General features: G+C 36.8%; 1 protein-coding gene across 2 annotated transcripts in view; it reads left to right on the top strand.

Moving 5' to 3' along the window:
- Nucleotides 1-16,833, top strand: part of LAMA2 (laminin subunit alpha 2) — a 380,736-nt gene that overhangs the window by 105,909 nt on the left and 257,994 nt on the right. For both annotated transcript variants that reach the window (XM_064447317.1, XM_064447318.1), the window contains exon 4: nt 13,066-13,308. In XM_064447317.1, coding sequence (XP_064303387.1) covers nt 13,066-13,308 — 243 coding nt within the window. The remainder of the gene's footprint in view (nt 1-13,065; nt 13,309-16,833) is intronic.

The raw sequence follows: 16,833 nt of genomic DNA, 5'->3' as shown, positions 1-16,833 counted from the left end.
CCCCTCCAAAGCCAGTCTGAAAACACATATTCTAGGAACTGTGTCATATTGCAAATTAAGCAGCAGAGACCATAAATTTACTCAGCCTGCATCCTGTCCAACGTATTTTCTTCTTAAAGGAGAAATAACCAGGTTTTTGAGTCTTGACCATTTAGAAGTTGTTGGATTCAGGAATCGTCTCCCTGTTGTCTGATTTCAAAAAACTAGTGGAATCCGTTGTGTGGCTCTTTGTCTGTACAGATGAACCCCACAATTAGATCCAGTTAAACTAATCCTTTAGGGATTGACTGAAGTCAGTCTTACAGCCACAGTGAAATATAAGGTAAATTGGATTATATTTCATGATAACATTGCTTCTTTTAATACAGATTTATAGTTTTTTATTTTAACTAATAACAGTTCACCAAACAGTGGCTAACGAATCAGAATGTGTTGAGCAACACAGCCATATTAAAATAGCCTTTACACACTATCTGCACCGTAGTGTAGGAATACATATATCACTAGGAGATATTTGGGTTTCACATTATATTTTCTCTTCTCTGGAATATCAGATACATTTTCCAGTAGGGAAAAAAATATTACAGCTAGCTTTCTATTGAATAGCTTTTGATATCAAATATCAGAATAGCTAAAGGAATAAAGAGAAGGTGAATGACACTGTTTAGCCTTGGAATACAAGAACCAGATTAGTAAAATTAAATGCCAGTTGGTCTTTAGATGTTAAATTTGTATATATGTCCAAACATCTTGCTTAGGTTTTCAGTTAATATTTTCTTTCCCTCTTTTACTAAGAATTATGTGCTTCAAATGTCTGAGATGGTTGGAAAACAGTTCCTGTAAAGGTAAAGCCTAAAGCTTCTCTTCATCCTCAAACCAGAAAGTAATTGAACAGAAATGAAAATTAATCCAGACTGAGACTTTTCACCAACAAATGCCAGTCTGTTTTGTCCATCTTCAAAAATGTTTGTCTAAAGACAGAAATGTGAACAGAAGCAAAGTCTGTTCAGACTGTGATGCTGCAGTTCCGTGATTGCTATTCGCGCCCCCATCACATCCCCCTCCCCAAAACTGGCTAAAGAGAGACATTGTTGTCTCCCTTGTTCTGGCACTAGCACTTGTGCTGCCATGCAGCGAACCAGATCAGTACCTGGATACTGAAAACTACATCTTGTCTTGTTTTTTTGAGGGTTAGGTTTCTGCCAGATCAGTTTTCTAATTTGGCTTGCTGTGTGAGGTTTTAATGCCAGTGTGGAGGAGGGGGCAGGAACATATTTCTGGAGGTGGTGGGGAAAACAGTTCCACCCCTCTCCAGAGCAGCTGGCACTCTGTGTTGGCTTCAAATGACTGTAAAATTTTGAAGTATAAAATACTGATCTATGAGCTACGGTCCATGCCTGCAACATAGAGCTATCATCCTGAATTTTTGTTCCTAGTATTTCTTGCACATGAATCTTTCTGTTTTGAAGTAGTGTAAATATTTGAGAATTCAAAGCATTAACTATCTCTCTCAAAAAAAATCCTAAGTCCAGTTCTCTGGCTCAGTTATACCTAAGTGGTAATGAACTGTTAAAGTGACAGCCTGAAAAAGATGTAACTAAAACCATGAAAATGGCACTGTGGAAGTGGTATTAAAAAAAGTAGGAGATCTGTTCTGTTTTATTACAGTCCCCAGCCAATTTTTCCACATTTAACTGGATGTTAATTTTAGTACTGATATTTTTTTAATTTCGTTTTTTGTTGCTATCATAGATTTGAATCTGAACATTTTAGTAATTCCCTTCATTTCTTTAGTTTCATAATTTGCTGGTAATACAATAATCAGGTATGTATAGGATGAAATAAAGTGTACTTTGCCCTTCTGATATTCTTTTTAACCAAAGCAAAACTATTGGATTTTAAGTTAGTTTATAGTGAAGTGATTTGAAAAAAGTGAAAAGAAAAACCAGAAAACAAACAACACATAAATATACTGGTGAAGATTAATAGCAAACATACCTAGAAAACATAATTACTAGTAATTGAGAAAACAAACAGAACTGTAGTAAATATTTTGACATCATAGTGAATATTTTTAAGAACTACATGGTTTATATACTGTTAGCAAGTATACTTTAAATTATGCAGCTTTCCACCTGGCTTTCCCTTCATGGGAAGGAGACAATATATGCACACTGGTAACAGATGCTATGCAGGGCTCAGTTCTTGTCTCAGAATAAAGTTTTCCACGTTAATATCACTCAGACAAAAGCCTAAAGAAAAATGAATGACCTTTTTCTTTAGCTAAGGCTTGAGAGCGCGCATCTATGCCAGCTGTAGCTCCAGTAAAGCCTCCTGCATTAAGCTTTTAGATGGTCTAACAGACAAGTGTTAGTGAAGTTGCCCAAGTTGACTTTCCCCCAGCATTAAAAAAGAAGGTTTTTCGTGAGTGGTGCAATACATGGAGGGAGTACTCTTCAATGCATTCTGAAATGCTAAGAAGCTGTTGTCGTCCTGAAAGATCAGTTGTAATACCCACCATATAAAGTGCTGCTAGCTAGGTTGAGTAGTTGTATTAACAATAAATCTCCACAGGATTATTTTGCCCAATGATTTTTATGTTACCCACTAAATCAAACCATAACATTATTGCTTTGTGGTTAGTCAGAAAGATCTCTAGGTAAGCAAATCCTTTCAGCTTCAGTTCATAATACACACTGGCAAAGATTAAAAAAAAGTTTTGAGAATTTATAGTTTTTCTTTCTGTGGTTACTTGCCTTAAATTTTCCCTGGATGACTACAATAAATATAAGTACCACTTTTTTCTTTTCTAATTTTGGCTTTAACCAAAAGAACTATTCACCTTTCCATCCTTCAAGTAAATAGTTTCAGGATATAGGTCCTAAATACTCTATTATAACCTTTGAATCTGAGTGACACATATGTTCTGACATGAATATGAGGTTTTCTTCTGATTTTGTACTGTTGGCAATTCTGGTTCCAAAGAAAGTCACAGAGCCTGGGAGAATGATGGCGTGACAAATAATGGGGTCATAGGAGTCTCAGACTTGAACTCATTTTGCTCTCCTTACAAAGAAATATGTCGTCATTGATTAGTTTATGATAAATACAAAGGTAACTTGAAAAAACTAGTTTGGCAGCTGACAGTTGTGGTCATGAAATAGTGCTTCTGTTGTGCTAGCTGTTTATCACAAAATTATTATGGAAATGTAAGGTCTATGCTACAAGATGGGCAACGAGATTCTGTAGTTCGCATGAAGGACAGCTGAATATATGTTAAGAGATAAGTTATTAATTGACTAATTTGTTTCTTGTAAGATTTTGTGTGTAAGTTAAGATTTAAGGAGGTAGGAGCAACTCCTAACAGCAAGAAAATGCCTTGTCATATGAATGTCGTGTAGTGCTTTGCAGCATTATGCCAGTATTTATACAATGATTTGATTAAATATGCTTAAGATTGTTTTTAATTGCCTTTTGTTTAAGCTAGCAGGATGTAAAAGTGCTCAGATATCAGTATATGGCACATAATAAAATGCTGCTACTCTTACTAATGTGCACAGTAGGTCAGAGCTTGGTCAAGAGCATTGAATCGCCAAGTGTTCCTCCTTGTCTGTGCAATGGTCTTGATTTGTTGGTGGATCTAAAACCACTCCAGGAAAAAGTACTAATGGTAATAAAGTAAATGTTCGAATAGGACTTGGGGCTGCATAAAATCATCCCTTGTTCTGAACAATGAAGAATGAGTGTGTATATATATATTCCTTTCACCAAGTCTATAGATGGCAAAATTATTCTCTCTCTCTCTCTCTGTGCTCCATGAAGTCCGTGTACAGCAGGTCACATGCTCTGTGGAGGCACTCAGAGACTCGCTTATCAATGATATGGTTTAGACAGTCAGTAAAAATAGTCATTAATGTAGCTCTTTCTGTTTGATTTGGACTAATGTGGACTAAGTGACTGAAAAAACTTAGAGTATGTATTGGATCTCTTCAGCTATGAAAGATGGAAAACCAGAGACTTAGTCTGTTCTTACACAGAACATACAACTTCATGGTGAAGATAAACCTTTTGCTTGTTTTGTGAGTCCTAACCTGTTATGTCTTCTAATTATTCAGAAGTAAATCATGATTGTAAAAGGGGGCTATGAGATGGAAACATAAAATTACTAATCTCATAATTCACTTTTATATTCCATATATCCCCTGCTATGCCATACGGCAACATATCCACATCTAAAGCAGTTCTCAGGATAATTTAAAAAGTATTAAGAACTAAAAACAAAAATGAAAACTGAACACGCATACATTTTTTTCATCTGGAAATCCGATTTCAAATCTCAGTTCTTTTCCATTTTCTTCTTTCCTTGTGTATGTTTTTGAAATTTCCAAAGTTTAGTGACATGAGAGAGCTTAGAAACACTGCCAGAATATATTTTAAGCCTTTTTAACAACTATCATGTTTAGCTAAAGAAATGAAGCGTGGTGTATATGAAGAAAAAGTGAAGAAAAGAAAACAGCAAAGAAGAGGCTGAAAATATTTTGGCAAAAAGTCTCTATATTTTTTTTATTTGAAGGCTTAAGTTACTACTTTATTCATGTTTTCATTATTCAAGTTGTTCCTATTGCACAAGGTTTCCAGATAGAGATGGAGAGAACATTGTGTAATGTTCAGGGAATGGGCATAAATTAGCACGTGTCTGTTTCATATTCACATCAATGATCTTAACCTCAAAGAGCTTACAATCAAAATCAAATCAAAATCCCAGGTCCTCAAGATGAATACGCTGAATAACATGTCCTATTCCAGAGAACTTGCAAAGGCTTCAGCAGGGAAATGTTAAAGGTTTAAATGTCGATAATACAGAAGATGCTCTGTGCTAACAGTCCAATAGATTCAGATGTTTGTACCCCTCTCTAGAAGGTGGGTAACAGATGTCACCTCACTAAATAACTAGTATTTATTTATATACTTTTTAGCACTCTGCAGAGAAGATCTTTAATTTCACATTGATAAAATTAGTGCAGCATGAACTCACTTTCTGTTGTACAAAAAGGGTATCTGAATAACTTAAACAAGATACATCCCAGGGTGCTGAGGGGATTGGCTGATGTCATTGCTAGGCCACGCTCCATCATATTTGAAAAGCCATGGCAGTTGGGCAAAGTCCCAAGTGACTTCAGAGGAGGGGATATAACATCTGGTTTTAAAAAGGATAATAAAGAGGACCCTGGAAACTACCAGCCTCTAGTGCAAGATATCCCTGCTTAAGGCAGGAGGGTTGGACTGGATCTTCAAAGGTCCCTTCCAACCCAAATGATTTGATGATTCTATAAGAAAGGTAAGCATTCTCTAGGAAAAGCAGATTCTTATGTGCTATTCCTGTACCTGGCTAAATAGGTTTATCTATGTTAAAACTAATACTCTCATTATGGAATTAAAATAGAAAGATTTGGTATGAGTCTGTGATAGATGAGAAGATTGAGAATAGTTTTTAAATGTCTAGGTTTCAAGGTTTGTGTGTTGTAGAACTTTTAAAATGAGCCTAAAAAATTGGCTGTGATAGTTCTTTTCTTTTCAAGCTAGGGGAACAGGCAGGTCACTGAAATGCAGCTGGTGAGAGGACACTGCCTGGAAACCTCACTGAAGGACATGAGAACACTTCACCCTGGGTAGTCTCAATGCTACTGGACCCAGGCTGAGCATCATTTCTTGGATCAAGAAAAAAAAATATCTTTTTGGTGTTTTAGCATCAAAATAGAAGAAACACCTTTTCTGTTCTTCTCTCCTATTGTCTAGGTTTGAAGAAGAAAGTTTTGAATATTGACATTTCCATCAATTTTCCTTTTCTCACCATACCCTGTCTATGGAAAGAAGCGATTAGTCTTAGGAAATAAAGAGAATAGAAATTGCTTTCTACTATTATTTGAAAGCACTGTGAAAAGAAATGACTAATTTTAGCCCTCAATTCTGGTATACGCTAGGCCAATGATGAGCAGCAAAAATGGTCAACAGAAAGCAGCTATTCTTTCTGAGGCCTTCACGAACAACTGAACAGTGGGTAATGGAGAAAACCAACAGAGAAAATTACAAAGAACAAAGTTGACATTGCCAGAAACTTTACAGGTACTGATTCGCTCCATTTGGCTTAATGTATCTTAGATATTCAACAGCTGGACAACTTGAGAGCTGTACAGTTTGACATTTTATAAAGTGCACTGTTTTAATAGACTTTGCTTTTATTTTTTTTTTAAATGACACAAGTTATAATCATCTTTTACTTATAACATGAGCAAAAGTTGAGAGGTATTAATAAAAGATCTATTTTTCTCAAGGAGAAGAAAATGTTCTTAAAGGAACCTGCAGCCTCTCTAGCAGTTATGTACAAGGGAGGGAGAAAGCTGAGATTGTTCTTAGTTGAGGTATTTTTAAATTGTTTGTTGTTTTTTTTTTTAAGTGCATGTTCTGCAGGTATTCACTGAGTGGCACTGAGCAGTGCACATGAGTGAATTTTTGTCTAATTAAAAAAGGTGGACAATTTCTTACTGAAAATTGGCTTGATTTGGAGACAGCCACCTTTGAGCTTGTCAAGGTTCACTATGGTAAAACCTTTCTCAGTTTATCCCAAGAAGCGCTGCATACATCTTATTTTGCATGACACTCACAGCTACAGTTTTTCCGGGACAGATGATACCCTGATAGCTAGTAACCAGAATTGTTTGCAAGACTGTGGAAAAAAACCCTATGTTGGAATCAAGTATGTGCGTCTTTCAGCCCAAATTCCCCATCTGGTAGAAGCATTTCAGCTGGAAGCAGCTCAGATGAGCAGGAGAGACATTGTCCTTAGAAGGCAGACTGCAGCGTGGTGGGGGGCTGTTCAGCTCTCTAAAATGGCTGAATCCTGCTTAAGCTTTTTTTTCCCCCCATACCAACATTTTCAATTACAGAATTTCTAACTGTGAGCAGAATGTTTGAAACCACGGCCACTGTCTTTGAGGACAGTGACAGATAATGATATGTGCTAGATGGTCATTTGAGGAATCTGGAGGGCTACTCTATCTCTAAATTAGCCTTTTTCTCTCTCTGAGTTGGATGTGAGACTAAAATGAGAATAAAATAGCCAATTGTTTGAAAATTCCTGCCTCAAAACTGTATACTCTCTTTCATAAATAATAGACACAAACAATAATTCGTAACAGCATATGTGAATTGAAATATGACTGGCCACATAGAACCATAAGGAGTTGATATCAGCCTCTGAGAACAAGAGGAGCTGTTTCTCAAGCTCACAAACCCCCTGCTTTTGCTCGTTAGAAGAAGTAGTTGGATTTGGTCTGTTTCATGTCTTAAACCAGTAGAAGGAGAGGCTATTCCAAAATGAAAAACGCTAGAAATGTGATATTTAATTTGAGATGTGCAGTGTCCTGCATATTTCACCGTTGTTTTTATACATGAATATAAAGATAGAAGTTAATGATCAAGGAACACTGTTTTAAGTGCACTGAGGATTTGTTTAGATCTGTGATTCCTGATTGTTGGTCATCCTAGGCACTAGAAATTACTGAATCTGGTAGCCTGAGGGATGAAGGCTGCTGTGGCTTTTTCTTCAAGTTAAGACTGTAGCAAGGCAGAGCTCATATTTCTGAGAGAGTGGAACACACACACAGAGTTGCACAGAGGAACATGAGTAGACCACAATGCCCTATGAGCACCCACAGGAACGCACAGCACTCACACAAACACAGCACAGGCTGCTTCGCTTTGTTCTTCCTCTCCTGGATTAAAGTCTGCTAGGGGCATGTGTGTGTGTGTGTGTGTGTGTGTGCGTCCATCAGTGGATGCATACACAACATGCAACACTTCAGTGGCTGTTCTTAGCTATTTTGTCCACACTGCAGTAGCTGGCCTTAGATAAACTATCCACTAACTGGCCCCAGATCTCACTGGTGTCCCCAGTTGCTGGCACCCAGACAGAACAGCCTTGGATTTACAGCCTGACTCTAATTGCTGGTACTCAGACCTCTTGTACTTGCTGGCTAGTCGAGCTTGAAGTTAGAGTGTTCACACATACCCACTCAAAAGAGGGAGCACAGCTGAGTGGAAGAGACTTAGAAACAGGATTTAATGAGAAAATAAGACAGACTTCAGTGACTGAGGTCAGGACAAACATACTGACCAGCTAGCTATTTACAGCTAAAAGGAGTTTTAATCTCCTTTTCCCTCTATCTGACACTTGCTCCTCCTTGATCCACCTTGATGCCTCCCTTTCCCCCCTCCTCTGGTCCTTCCCCATAATGTTCCATAGTAAGCCTCACCCATTTACACAATCCCACTAACACATCCTGTAATAGGTCTTACACACTACAAAAATGTTCTTTTCTCCTGCTGCTCTTAATGAGTCATACTCCCCTGTAGCCGGTAACCCCCGTTAGCCTGCAGGGTGTTCTGAGACAGCTTTCTCAGTTGACTCATCTGGATGGGTTTCGCACTGGGACAAGGGGTGTCTGCAGTGCTTTGCCATCCCTGGCAGCACTTCTGAATGGCTGGTTAAATAAATCTATGGAAAGTTTAAGGCCACAAGCTTTAACAGTATTTATGTCAGGCTGTAAAGAAGTAAATCCTTGCCCGAATTCTGCACTCTTCTCAATAAAATGTTTACTTGACCACTGAACTGGAGTAATAATCAACAACATAATATAATTACAGTAAATAAGTAGATACACAGTTTCCACAAGATTGCTGATGGAAGCCTCCATTAGGGCTATTACATTCTTCTTGTTGGGAAAATGAAATGGAAATACTTCTGTAGAATTGTGTGGTACTGTATTTTTTTCTCTGATGATATACTGACTTACATGAACGGTTTCTAACAGAAGGATTTATTTTTTAAATAGAAGTGCAGGTGGGAGTCAGACACAATGAGATTTCCTGCTTCACTAGCTAACCCTATGCAGATTAACGATTCACATCAGCTCTATCTGAATAATATTAGTGTAGCAAATTATCCTGTATAGTGGGATGCACTTTTCTATGTCTTATGAGGCATTCATAAGAAGATACAGTGCTATAACTTACGGAACCTTTCCTCACAATATGTGCTTTACAGATCTCAGTGCTGAGACAATTACCAGTGAAAACGAGACCCAAGACTCATTTTGTTTCTCATCTTGAGGATTATGTTGTCTATAATTTGGGAGAAGCTTAAAGGACGATTTAGACTATTTCCCTCCCACTCCCATAATTACACTATAGTCACATGAGCAGAGAAGTAGAAAAAAGCGCCAGCTGCACTTTAGCAGCAGTGTTAATGGACTATTACATGCTACTTGGCAGCTTGGTATTGCTCTGTTTTCACATTTGCATCAGCAAACTTTGGTTTCCAGGTGACATTGTATTGGACTTGGACAAAACCAGATGTGCTCTAACATTGTACAATTATTACATCAATTGACAAGTGTCAGCTTATTAATGCTATTTAAAAAGTAAACCAGGCGTACTTCATCAATTACCCTGTGGGAACAGAAGCTCAGTGTTACAATTTATTAGGAAACTTGGCTCCAGAAAGCTGAGCAGGTTCACTTTTTTTGACTGTGGAAACAAATACAGGAAAACTCAGAGATACATTAGACTTTACTGGTATTAGTACCTCCAAGGTACTAGGTGCTTAGTACTATCAGTAACTAATTAGTACTAAGGTAATAGAGCTCTAGCTGGTTGTATTACAGCAACCAGAACACCATTTGCTAAGCAACTCAACAGTGAAAGAAGGGTTCCTCTTGGACCTGAAGACAGACAGTTTTCCAATTGGTTGGAAAGTCAGTGTTGCTTCCATGACATTGACTTGCTTTGAGACTCATCATACAGTTGCCATTAACTTTAGTCTGTTTTTCTACACTAGTTGTTACTGTCAGCCTGTTTAGAAAGCACATTAAAGTATGGAATACACTATGTTTGTTGTCTGTGTCATAGCACTGTGATGAGCTGGTAGTGACTACTGTAGCTCTCTAAGCTGGGGCAACTGTCTTCCTGATTCATACTAAAGCTCTACAAGTCTAGTTACCCCTCAAAGAAAAGGTGTTTCTAAGAAGCATGGATTAGCATCCTGTACTTTCTCCAGCCCAGCCTCAGTGAGAAAGATTAGGAATAATATCGACCAGGGCATGTTTTTATGCATGTGCTCACTCACCTTGCCTTGACTGCAATTAGCATTAACAGCCTACCAACATTTAAAAGTTCTGGTTTTTAGTTTCAGCTCTGTTTCTCTGCCCAGGAAATAATTTTGTTTTATATGAAACAGTGTTTCAGTTCCACTCGTGAATAGAGACGTGAAGAAAAGGGAATGTTTCACATGTCAGTGGGTTGCAGATAGCTCGGCACTGTTGCAGACGCCACTGAAGGAACTCAGAGGCTAGGGCACTAGTAGTAGACTGTATCAAGCTGAAAACTTAACAGAATAGTAGTTAAAAACAACCCTTCATGTGTACTTTTTTATTTACCTTAATAAGCTTTTTTTCATTGTCAAGTTTAGATTAAGAGAAATAATGTTCACCCCACTATGAGCTGCAATACGCTGTTTCCTCTCCACTGTTTTTTGTATAAAATGTTGTTGCGGTTTCATTTACAAAGTATGCTAAAAATAATAAAAGCCAAAGGTATATAATAAATTGCAGTCAAACTGTACGCTATCCCAGAAGGTAAGAAATGAGACTTAGAAACAAATCTTAAGCAGAATGTGCGGGAAATGTTATTGAAATAGGCTCTAATTTGAAAAGCAACTGTAGAAAGTTTCAGTCTCCCACGCAGCCTAGTGTTTCAAAGCAAGCAAAGAAAAAAAGACTTCCTGTTGATTACACCTCTTGGCCCCACGGAGCCAATGCATCCAAGATGTTTGCAGAGATAAATTTTTTTTTTTTTTTGCTAAAGGCTGTATTTAACATTGAATCTTCTGCAAATTTTAGGACTTCTGCAAAGGAAACTCTATATGCAGACCTAAGATTAATTTATTGTCAGCTATGTCCTAAACCACAGATCTTCCATGGTAGAAGCCCTACCAATGTGTTTAACCTTAGTTCTTATCATTCGACATAAAAGGAATAGTTTTATTGTGAGAACTTGGGGTAAAAGACTTACTTAAATTAAAAAAAAAAAATAAAAATTTAGAAGTACTCCAGAATGAAATCTCTATTCTGAATGGCTGGAGCTGATGTGGTTTGACTAGATCATGCTGGTGTAAAAGCAATTTACATTGTGCATTGGATTCTTTACTCATGAAAGGACAATGTACAAAATAGCTCTTGATAAACTAGTTCCTTAAAATATAGCTGTTGCTCATTACCTCTCGTAGGAAATTAGAAATAATTAAACACTCCAGCTATTTTCTGGGGGGGAACTATTTGTAGAGGTTTATTAATGTTATGTTTTTCTCTGTTTACTGTAAACAGTATTGGTGACACTGATCCAGTGTAGTTACAGTTGTAGTTATTTGTGGCCACAGTGCAATAGATCTATAAAGGAGTTTAAGAGATGAAAGGGCATTTGTGAAACGGGACAAGTGATTGTATGATTCCTTTGAAACAATGGAATGAAACTCAGGTTTCTCCTTGCCTCTGGAGATTTTATTCTATGCTACTGAAGAATAAATATTGGTAACTTGAGATAATCCTCCACGAAGGCACAGTTAGGCACACGTTTTGCAGGTCAAAATAACTACAGCCTCAACCACTTCTTATTCCCATTGGAAAGCTTTGGTAGTTAGTGATTTGACTTCCTGACTGAAGCTGTTGTGGATCTCACCATGTTCTCAGCATCCACACAGAAGGCAGGAATGGTAACTGGAGATACCCTGAAGAATGTATCTCCATTCAATGTATCACCAGAGAATAAGGAACATTCTCTTTGCCTCCATCATCAAATGTACGATCATATTTGCAGTACTCTGCCACTTAACATAATTTCTATTTTATAATAATACTGGTGGTTATTAAAAAAATGCTTTGAGTCTTCTTACTGTTTCTTCCATTGATTACTGTAGGATCTTCTTTCACCAGGGTTATTGATTTTCTAAGTATTCACAACAGATTTTGTGTGGACTAAGTCTGAATTATGCAGCTTCTTTACAATGACTATCCAATATAGAAAACATTAAGTGTTAAATCAGCACTGTTCTCTCTGTGATACCCTCTGGCTTCCTCATGTGCAGACTCACATCATTGCATCTTAAAAATATTAACTTGCTATATGTTCTGCTTTTCTAATGGAGTAGCTGTTTCCTTCCCTTAGCTTCAGCTCTGCCTCCATAGCATCTAGATGTTACTAGGTTAAAAAACAAAACAAAACAAAACTCCATCACTAGTATATGTCATTCTGCAATTGCAAATGTAATGTTTGTGGCTTGCATCCCAGCAAGCCTGTAAACAGAAATAAAACTTGATAAATCAATTGAATAGGCAGGTGAAATGGACCATAATGAGCATTGATTACATGCTTACATTCTGTTTATAGTGATATTTGATGTGTCTCTGTCCTATAAAGCTTATTTATGGCCACAGTGCTGAGTCATGTGGTTGAAACAAGAATGTTTTATAGAATGATTTCAGCATGATGCGATTACCTTTCAGTAGCTTAAACCGATGTTTTTTCTTAGCAGTGATAAAGTTGTAACAGAGTTTGGCAACTCTTAAACATTGCAGAAAGCGTATGTCTATAAATACACATACAGAAACAAACCCACTTCTACAAATTGAAAATACTTGAAAACAAACTTTGCAAACATTTGGCTGAAACTGCAGCTTAGCAATTACCTACTAAGTTCTGTGGAATTTAGAGTGCTTTTAAATTCTATTTTCAAAGTCTCTGTTGGCCTAATGCAACTAATCTTTTTTCAGAAATGTTGATGGAGAATTTATTTCTGTAGTTAAAGAAATGGAATCTGAGGCCATGCGGCATTTTTAGGGGAAAAAAATCAAACACTATCATATTTACTGTTCTTAGTTTGGTAGCTTTTAAGAAATCGGAATTAATTTATAATTACGTATTTACATATATTTTAACAATTTGTCTATTTTTCAGATTTTCCAGATTGCATATGTTATTGTGAAAGCAGCTAACTCACCTCGACCTGGGAATTGGATATTAGAGCGTTCACTGGATGGTGTAGACTATCAACCATGGCAGTATTATGCTATCACAGACAGCGAGTGCCTGACACGCTACAACATTCATCCCCGTCCTGGAACTCCATCCTATATAAAAGATGATGAAGTTATATGCACTTCTTATTATTCCAAAATCCATCCTCTGGAGAATGGCGAGGTAAGATCAGTTGTTATTCCATGCATGTAACCTGGCAGAAAACCCCTCTTTGCTCAACTGGCAAATAGCTGCCTTGAGCAGACAGTGGGATTTTGGTACGCTTGAGACACGGGGAGGTAGTCTATTTGCAATTTAAAAAAAAAAACTTATCTGGCATGGTCCTATATAAATGCATACAAGGTACAGTCTAATATGCATATTCTACAATGTAAACCAAGAGGTAAAACAGTTATTAGGTAGAAGTAGGCACTAGTACTTTCAGACAACTTTAGGTGCTTGAAATATGTTCCTGTGTCACTCGTGAACAAAAGTGAGAATACTGGGAAAAATCGTGGACCCAGTGAAGTCATTAAAAGGCTTTCCTTTGAGTCACATTTTCAGTCCCTGTGTATAAGCTAGGATGTTAAATGGTAATGATTTTACTCAGAGTTTAATTTATTGCATTTAAGAGCTTGTAACTGACCCTCTGCCCCTGCAAATAGCTATGCATTCTTCTCCTGTCAGAGGCCTCTGCTATTTCATCGTGAGTCCAGGCACATGAATCATGGACCAGTCATTTGTTTTAACTGAGGGCGTAGAAAAGATGTGGTAGAGGTGAGAATGAGGATCTGTGGTTGAAAGAACAAGGCAGATGTAACAACTGTAGCTGAAAATACAGTATTTTCAGTCGCTTAAAATGAAGAGGGAAAACCATGTGTACCAAATTCCAACAACTGTATATTTTTTTCACAGACTTTTTTTCCAACACTTGCTTTGCACACAACTTGGTAATTCAAGGAAATAACGTGACTTGAATGTGCACTAGATCTGAAGTATTTATTTATTTATGGATTCTTTGATGTTTAATGTTGTTCTGTGAAACTTTATCCTCAATATTTATCATGTTGATTTTTTCTTTTCCACGTTTTTAATGGCTATCTCCATATAAAGAGGTGCAAACTTACTCTCTTTTGTTCCTCCACATGCAAAGCAACATTCACATACAAAATTTTGAATGGAATTATTTTTGAGTATGGGATATAGATATCTATAGTTTGTTTATGTTCACAAGAAATTTCCAATTCCAGCTGCAAAAATAGAAAAATACAGCTTTCAATGAAAGTATCCTGCTGATACACTTTAAAAAGATGTAAGCGTGGATCTGAAGGAGTCTCATATGAATTAGCAGATATGATATCTGATACGAAATCAGTTGCACATCTAGGAAAAATAATTGCAAATACTTTGTGTTTGTAGTTGTATCCTTTGAATGGGTATTTATTCTTGTAAAATCTACTAGGAGCAGATAAAGTGATATTAAAAGAAATAGTGCATACATATGTGCTATGTTTTCAGAATGTTTCCAACTGGGTGCTTTTCGAGGGGTGAATAGAACATGAGTTAACAGTATCACTTGCAAAGAAATTTTATACAGTCTCTTTGGGAGAACATGTCTGCACTGAAAACATAATACCAAAGTAATTATTCCAATAATTAATTTAATTTACATTGTTCAATTTCTTTGACTATCTAATTCTCTTGCAGGCAGATATTGATTCCAGCAGTCCGCTGTCCCCTTGGTTAAACCAGTGCCTCCTTGTGTTCATTGGCTGAGTTAAACAGCAAAGGGCTTTTATTTAGCATGCTGGTATATATCTGTGACTGAAACATTGGCTTAAGGCCTGTGGAATTGAATGGAACTTAATGCCGATCTTAAGTGTGCAATTAATAACTTTTAACTTGGCCTGATGTGGTGTAATTGGTTGTTCCATTCTGAACCTAGTAAATTACCAGCATCTGATAAACGGTTTCTTTAAAGAGGAAGAAGATTTTGAAGGGAGGAACGCATTTGTTCCATTCCTCTTGGAAAAGGGGAATTGTTAGGTACAGCCATACTCTATGAAAGGCCTATGATTTAAGCCACCCCGAGTTAATCTTACCTCACACAGGTAGTTATTAATCTGAGATGTGGCCCTAACAGAGAAAGAACATCTTGAAATGAAAAGCCTAAAGCTTAACTTTTATAGTGACTGGAAGAGTATCATTCCACATGAATTAATCAGCTTACATTTTAAACAATATTCTTTTCATAAGTAAAACACTAGTTGCATCTCTCTAAGTATCTATAGACTGCATTATGAAATATGTAGCATTAACACAGAATTAACCCAGGTTAATTCTTTTACATATTTCATTAAACATGTTACATGAAAAATAATACAATCCAGACCAATATCAGATTTACTTGTAATTGTGTTGTAGGTGGTATTTGCCTGGCTTCTGGTCTTTCAGTGGAACTACATCTGCATATAATTATTTTTGTTCCAGGATAGGACTTTTGTTCTATTTATCAGATATTACAGACATTTTGTAAGACTGACAGAGTTATGAAATATACATTAAGTACCTTTCCTTTGCTTCAAAACCCATGAGCTATTTAGGCACACCATTCTGGTGTACACTCAGGAAACCTGATGAAGGGCAGAAGGAGCATAGGTTGGCAAGCCAGTTCCAAAGGCAAATCTCCATCTGCAGTAGTGCCTTCAGGTAAAACTTGTCGTCTTAGAAAAAGCTGATTATGTTCTTTTCATGTATACTTTCAATTAACATTTTAGTCAATGACTTGCTTGGTTAGAGTATTTCCAGAAATGTAAATTCTAATGAAAATATTTCGGGCATTTAGTAGTGTCGCTATTTGCACCAGTAATATTCTCTTGGCCAATCACAGAATTAAAACCACCACCAACTACAACAACAACGACAACAACAACAATAACCAAACAAAAACCCCATGTGATTTATCTTCAGGCCAGTGTAACTAGCACAAGTTTAAGTTCACTCAGTGAAATGTGAAAAAATAATCTGTAGACCAAGAATTATTTGCATAAAATAATTGTATTGAATATCTTCATGAATTAATGGAAAATTGCATAATAACAGCTTCTGAATGAAAAAAGCGGAGAGATTATCAAATAAGGAAATTTCTCTAAAAGTCTAGACTTGAATGCAGAAAGATTGTTAGCATTCCAGTTTCCATACTGTCCAAGATCAGTGATGCCTAAAAAATTCATAGGGAGGCCAGAGTGTCTCTGTATCACCCTGGCAAAGGTAGACTTTTAGCATTTATGTTTCTGATATGACATCAATAAATGTAAATGCTAAAGATTTCCAAAAGAGTATTTCAAAATGAAAGAGCAAGTTCCACTGTCTGAGTGTTCCCAAGCCAGAAAAAGAACTGAAAGAGATCAGTTATATTAATGAGTTACTCATTAACTTTTACTGAATTGATGTTTTTTGCTTTAACGGTAATTTTTTTGGCACTAACGGAGAAAGAGTTGGTTTTGTAATGGGTTAATACCTGACGGGATGAGGCTGCTATTTTCAGGTAAAGAAGAATGCCTGTTTTGTGGCATTTTCATCTTCGCTTAAACACCGTATCAGAATGGTATTTTTTTCTTCATTTCCTCAGATGATCACTAGGTTGAGAAATAAAAATTAGTTGGTTACCATAGTGATTTTTGCTTCATTACCCTGACACAGGAGCCT

This window comes from Phalacrocorax carbo, chromosome 3 (genome assembly GCF_963921805.1).
Source record: "Phalacrocorax carbo chromosome 3, bPhaCar2.1, whole genome shotgun sequence".
Lineage (NCBI taxonomy): Eukaryota > Metazoa > Chordata > Aves > Suliformes > Phalacrocoracidae > Phalacrocorax > Phalacrocorax carbo.
This window is presented reverse-complemented; position numbering and strand designations above follow the sequence as displayed.